The sequence below is a fragment of the Tupaia chinensis genome, unplaced genomic scaffold, assembly GCF_000334495.1.
Source record: "Tupaia chinensis unplaced genomic scaffold, TupChi_1.0 Scaffold145870_1, whole genome shotgun sequence".
NCBI lineage: Eukaryota > Metazoa > Chordata > Mammalia > Scandentia > Tupaiidae > Tupaia > Tupaia belangeri.
In genome coordinates this window covers 2,605,308-2,611,993 of record NW_006205727.1, presented here as the reverse complement: position 1 = coordinate 2,611,993, position 6,686 = coordinate 2,605,308, and the positions used below count along the sequence as shown (strand labels likewise).

The 6,686-nt window shown below is 40.0% G+C and overlaps 1 protein-coding gene across 4 annotated transcripts in view; it reads left to right on the top strand.

The window, feature by feature from the left end:
- Positions 1-6,686, top strand: part of NELL2 (neural EGFL like 2) — a 365,981-nt gene that overhangs the window by 55,069 nt on the left and 304,226 nt on the right. For all 4 annotated transcript variants that reach the window (XM_014584214.2, XM_006168557.3, XM_006168556.1 and 1 more), the window contains exon 4: positions 5,006-5,156. In XM_014584214.2, coding sequence (XP_014439700.1) covers positions 5,006-5,156 — 151 coding nt within the window. The remainder of the gene's footprint in view (positions 1-5,005; positions 5,157-6,686) is intronic.

The following is a 6,686-nucleotide window of genomic DNA, read 5'->3' as shown; positions in this document are numbered from 1 at the left end:
GTTACAAAGGGGAAAATATATTATTATACAATTTTGAAGGTACTGAATATGTAGCAGTGTGTTTGTGTAAAACTTATATATGTTGTCCCTGTTTTGCTGCTGATTTGGTATGTCTGTGGTCTGTTCTTTCATCTTCCTCTCATTCATGAGTCCTTGCATTTACTCAGGCACTGTTATGACTTTAGACACCACAACCTGATAACTTCTAAATATGTATTGCCAACTCTGACCTCTTTCATGAGATCAGATTTTAAAGTACTAGCCTCCTACTGGACACTTCTACATGCATGTCTAATGGTACTTTAAACGACCATTTCTAACACTGAAATACCATATGGCTGGTGTCATGTAGTTTCTTCCACTGATTCCCTCAAGCTAGAAAAGTCAGATTCAATCAAATTTATTTTTCTCTTTCATTTACCATTTGCATGTGGTTTATCAGTAACCAAGTTCTTTTTTTTTTTTTTTAAAAAAAGCTTTTTTTTTTATTTTTGGAGAGATTTTCACTATAGGGCGCGTGCGCTCACCAGACAGACAGAGAGAAACATAGAGACAGAAAGTGAGAAATCACCCCCCAGGGGGGATGGTCACGCCGCAATCCCTTCTCCTCCATTCTGCTCTCGGGATCTTGGGCACACACGCACACACGCCCGGCGTGAGTTTTAAGCCACCGGGTCTGGGACGTGAACCATGGTAAAATATGTGGGAGACTAGCGACATAGCCATTATGCTAACTGCTGATTCCCAGTAACCAAGTTCTTTACATTCTATTTTCTAAATATCTTTGGACTCCTACCCCTTGTTTATTCTGATGCCACTGGCAGAGTTTAGACTCTGAATGAATTCTTGAAACCATGTTTGTAGGGCCCAGCAGATGGTGTAGTGGTTAAGGTGCTGGACTCTCATGTAGTTGACTGGGGTTCGAGTCCCACACCCAGTGGCTTGAAACTCACTCTGGATGCAAGTGTGTGCATGCTCAAAATCCCAAGAGGAGAGTGGAGGAGAAGTGATTGTGGCATTGCCATCCCCCAGGGGATGATTTCTCACTTTCTGTCTCTCTTCTCTGTCTCTTCAGTGAGTGCACATGTTCTGTAGCAAAAATCTTTCTAAAAAAAAAAAAAAGAAATCATGTTTGTAAGGGAAACAATAGATTTAAGTATTATTAGACTGAGATAGGGGTTGGTAGCAGATGGTGTTCTTTGACCAAAAAAAAATCTGAAAATTATGATGCAATCTTCCTGTAGGTGTTTTCTCTATCACATGTAAGAAACTTAACAATCTGCACCTGAGACCTGGGCCTCTGGGCTTGGGGGCCAAGACTGGAGACTTTCCTGAGACCTAGGCAAGTCAGGCCATTTTCCTGCTCACACTGTTCTCCTATGTTGGTCGTGACTACCACACAGGTGGGAAACTCATTTAAGCCCTAGTTTTTAAACCCCTTGCAATGGACTTGGTTAATCAGGATGGGGAGAAAGGATAATATTTTTCTTCTCACGATAGCCTGAGCTGAATGTGCCTTCCACTGGCCATGCACATGCTTGAGGGGCCCTCCTTTTTGCAAGTCACCCTGTCCCCATACGAGAGACCAAAACAGGAAGATAGTGGGCCAGTAAGAGAGTTTGGACAAGCCGTTAAATGCTGTCTTAAACTGGGACCCTGCATGAGTGAGTAACTTCTAAATCTAAGCTGGCTGGAGGTCATGGCACCCTAGTTACCACCCCAAGGGGGTAGAGATCGTTCTGCTCTGCTGGTCTCTGTAAGCACTTCTGTAACTTAGGGATATCTAAATATGCTATTTAAACCATGTGTAATATAATTTAGAAGTTTTTAAATAAGCCTTCCATATGGCCACCAGAGAAATTTTTTGCAAAATGCACATTGACCAGTTTTTTTCTTTTTTGGAGAGGTTTTCGCTATAGGGTGCGTGTGCTCGCCAGACAGACAGAGAGAGACATAGAGACAGAAAGCGAGAAATCACCCCCCAGCGTGCAGATGGTCACACCACAATCCCTTCTCCTCCATTCTCCTCTCAGGATCTTGGGCACGCACGCACATGTGCCTGGCGTGAGTTTTAAGCCACCGGGTCCGGGATGCGAACCTCGTCGACTACGTGAGAGTCCAGCACCATAGCCATTACGCTAACTGCTGGTTCCCTTGACCAGTTTTTTTAATGGGTTCTCTTCACCTATGATTTTCTCCATCATATTTTTAACCACAGTCATAGTTTTACTGATGACACTCAAGTATATACTTTTAGGTCTCCTTTTTTTTTTCACCTTAAGACCAATCTTTGCATGTCATTTCACCTGAAACAAACAAAAACTGTTTATCAAAACAAACAAAAAAGATACATTTCTCTCAATAAATCTTACTCCAAAAGCAAGGGAGAACAATATAAAGATTTAATGAAGGTTTTCTATGCATGCCAAATAATAACATTTCTGAAAAAATATTCTTCAAGCATCTTTTCTTTACAGTTCCACCATGTAAAACAGCTACCACATGTTACTTTATTCCTTTTCTTTTGCTATAAGAGCTTGAATTCTCTGGGTCACATCTTTGGATCTCTCTGTGGGAACAGTTCATCCTTTATGTATTCAGTGTAGTTCTTTCTCAGTTTCTCTCATTTGCATCCCCATCAGCAAGACAAAGGATGCTGTTCAAGCCCACCTGCTTGAAAAGAGGAAAAGCATAATAAATATTTATAATTTCATTTTAATTTGCTTTTATCTATCAAATTAAAATGAAGTAATGAAGTTTGTGAATGATCCACATCTGTATAAATTAGAATGGATTAAAAATTCACTCTAGATGAATTTATTCTTGCAGTAGTACATTTTGCGTGCCTACTTTATGAGGGAGAAAGTTTTGGAAGTAGGAGCAATTGTGTGGAACCTCTCCTGATCTTACCCCTGATATGTCCTGGGGAAAAACTATTGCATTGATCATGGCAGAAATTGCAGTTATTGTTATGCTTCTGAGCTGTGAATGTCCAGTGGAAATGTGGGAGTTCCTTTTGGCAACAGTAATTTCTTTTTCCTAATATTTTGAAAAACAGCCTTGGCCTCACTTCATTGCCCTGGATTAGGCACCTGTTCTTGAATCAATTACTATGGACAGAGACAGTGATTCTCTGATTGGTTGGGTTGTGCCACATGACCAAATCGAGCACAGAGGAAGTCACAGATTGAGAGTGGGGAGGGATCATTGCTTGGCAAAAATGAGGTTTCCCCCTCAGGGGGTAAATTGGTAATAGTAATGGAAGTTAAAAGTGTTTAGGACAATGGCCTGCAAGTCCTGCCTGATTCTAATCTAGCTTTTCTTTGCAGCCCCCTCCAGCAGTGGCTGCAGTTTACCCTTTCCACCCGTGTTATGTCTGCTTCTTCACAAGCTATTCCTGTGACTTCTCTCCCTCTCTACCTGGTGAACTCCTGAGCCAAATGCCACCGAGCCTTCCCCCAGATGCTATCAGTAGTTTTCCCTCTGTGATCCAGCAACATGTTGTATCTGACTGCATGATAGAATTTTATTGTTTGTTTTTAAAATTATATTTATAATAATTTATAATAAAATTATATTCCTTTCTTTTGAGAGCAAGGGAGAGAGAAAGACAGGGAGGCACCCCTGACAGAGTTTTCATGCTGTGCTCCACCCCTTGTCTCTGCTGGGCTGTATCACAGAAATACACATGTGTGCCTGGCATGTTCAGAGAACACACATGTGAACTCAGGACCTTTTTCATGTGGCTGCTATTGCATTACCTCTGTGCCACTGCCTGGCCCAGCTCTTGTTTTATGGTATCAGATTATTTGTCCTTCCTGTATTTTATGGTTATCTTGAGGGTTTCTCTTTGTGTATTTCCAGTGATACATATACTTCAGGTGATTGTGTGTTTATTCTTTAAAGTTGGGAGCCTGGAAAGGTGGGCAATGTTGGATTTATCCTCTAATCTCTATTTCATCAAAGTAGCTGTCTTAATAATGTTTTGCCATACCACTTCCCAGCTTATGTTTGAAAAATGTGTAGGGAGTACGTTGGTGTTGCAGTGCCTAAAGTTGGGAGCTGCTCACATTCACTAGGCAGGGACCCAGGAGGACTAAACTTTCCAATGAGAGCTACTTACCTAGGCTGAAGCAAGGAAAAGGGGAGAATGATCTGATCATAACACAAATAGCATTTCTGCCTCCCATCAGCCTTTGGCATATGCTGTGAGTAGGAGAGCCTTAGGTTCAGGAGCTGGTTGCTGGAATGATAAGTTTTTCTTGTCCACTAAATTTGTGTCTATCCTTATTTATTTTCCTCATATCTTCTGAGTTCTGATTTTGGAGTGTAAGGCTGAAACATGTAGGAGGGCAGGGTAAAAGTTACTCCCCTCCCAGGCAAACCTTCTTTGGCTAGGCTTTTTCTAAGCCTGGGGAGTAGGAGTTGAGAATTAAGTTCAATGTACTTCTTTTAACAAATATGGTGAAGTAATTTGATTTTATGCTTCATCCACTGCACAGAAGGCTGAGAGTGACTAATTTCAATGATCTTTTAAAAAAATCTATTTACAGCAAACCTTCTGGCAAAAGACACCAATGTGGAAGGTGGCACAAAGATTTTAATCCAGGTTTCTGTCTTAAGGTGTCAGAAAAACAAAGTGGCTCTAGTGTGGTTGTTTATGTCCTATTCTAGAAAGTACATCTTTTTACTCAGTGGGACACCACTGTGACTCTGGTATTTAGCCTATAGGAAGTGTGTTAGAGGGTGCACTTCTTCAAATAAGGTTGCTTAATCCTTTGCCTCAAAGGTGGCATTTTGGAAAAAAGATTCCTGAAAAACAAGTTCAGTAATTTATGTGATTTTACTGTCATGTGTTAAATGTAGCATACAGTCTTGGTGAAAGAATTTATCAATAGAGTCTGAATCTTGATATTTATCCGTTACTACTTGATAAAGCATGTAAAAGGTACTTTATAAAACCAAATACTAGTCTATTCTTAGTGTGTATTTATTTCTTTCTTAGATACTCCCAGAAGCATAAAGGCATCCACTGCTACAGCTGAACAGTTTTTTCAGAAGTTGAGAAATAAACATGAATTTACTGTTTTGGTGACCCTAAAACAGACCCATTTAAATTCGGGAGTTATTCTGTCTATTCACCACTTGGATCACAGGTAAGCGTGGCTGCAGGAGTTTCCTGTTTTCCTTATGTGTAGTTAAATGGACACATTAAAGACAAGTAAACAAGAGCAAGATATGATTCATGCAACATGATTTTAAACAGAATTATTTTGCTGTATTATGAAGAAATCGCAAACAAAAATAATTGAGATTCGCCTAAAAGCTAAAGGATCTATTGTTTCTTCAGTTTGCTAAGAGCACAGAGAAATCACCATTCCTAACACAAATTTATTAATTACCGACTTCCTTCAAGAGGTATTTTCCTCAATGTTAAAGTCATACATACTTCTTAATCTGTGAATAGTCATGCACAGAGATACTTTATTCTATTTCTTCATGAAATTGCTTGGGTTTAGATTTTAATAGTCTCATAATTTTAATCACTGACACATAATTTCTTTTTTACCTCATAAATTGCAGGAGTTATATCTGTATTCCTGGATGTGCATTGAATAAAAAACCTCCCTAGTATCTTCCAGTTTCTCAAATAGGTGGATGCATGGTTAGGAGATCTGGTGGAAGAAAGGGGGAGGATGAGGGAGGAACTAGAAAAAGTTCAACCCTGACACTTGGCATATTCATAAATGCCCATTAAATAGTGCCAAATAGCTTAAATGTTTTTTTCTTTCTGAAAGAATAGCGCCAATCTGACAATGAGAGTTTCTTAATTTTGAACACCTGCCCCACTACTTACTGTGTGCACCTTTGACAAATCAGATACAACTCCGTGCTTCAATTTCCTTGTAAGAAAACTGGGGTAATAATAGTACCTATGTATAGGTTGTTATGAAGATTTTAAAAATTATATATGTAAAAATGGCTTACATATAGAAAAGCTTTAAAGATTCTGTCCAGGTTGGGGCAGAAAACTCTTTATTTGGTTCTCTCATCAGAGAGGAAGGAACCTGGGACTTTGTAAATCTTTACTAAACCCTAAAGGACAAATACAAGCAAGAAATATATGTGAGGAACAAAATATACTCATAGTGAATGTGACTTAGAGAGGAATGTTCCTAGGTGTACTCTGGCTCAAAGACCTCATTTTTTTCCATCTTTAACCCCTAAGGATAATTCCCAGGTCCCCCCTTTGGATAGTTTTCCTCTCCATTCAGGGATGTGTTTGTAGTAAGGGTACCATCCTGACACTCACTGGTAACTGGTTTAGGATTGTCCAGGCAGAGTGAGAAAGACAGGAGAGGCCTCATTTCTGGGAGGTGGCTAGGGCTTTTCCGTTTTGCATTTCTGGTCCCAGGGACAGAGCTCATCTTCAGGTGGCCGAGGTCTGGTGAACTCCCTGCATATAGCACTGCCATCTACCCATATGCATTAGGTTTTTAGGCAACATGGATCCAACTTTCTAAAGGAAGACAGTTTCTTCACAGAGCAGACTGATTTAAAGCTGACTAGCTCCACTTTCTAGGAATTACCCTGTAACCTTCTTCTACTTCATTGTTTGCACAGACATTGACTTTGCCCCACCTTCTTCCACAGGGCTTCTCTCATATATGTTATGGCAGCTGCCA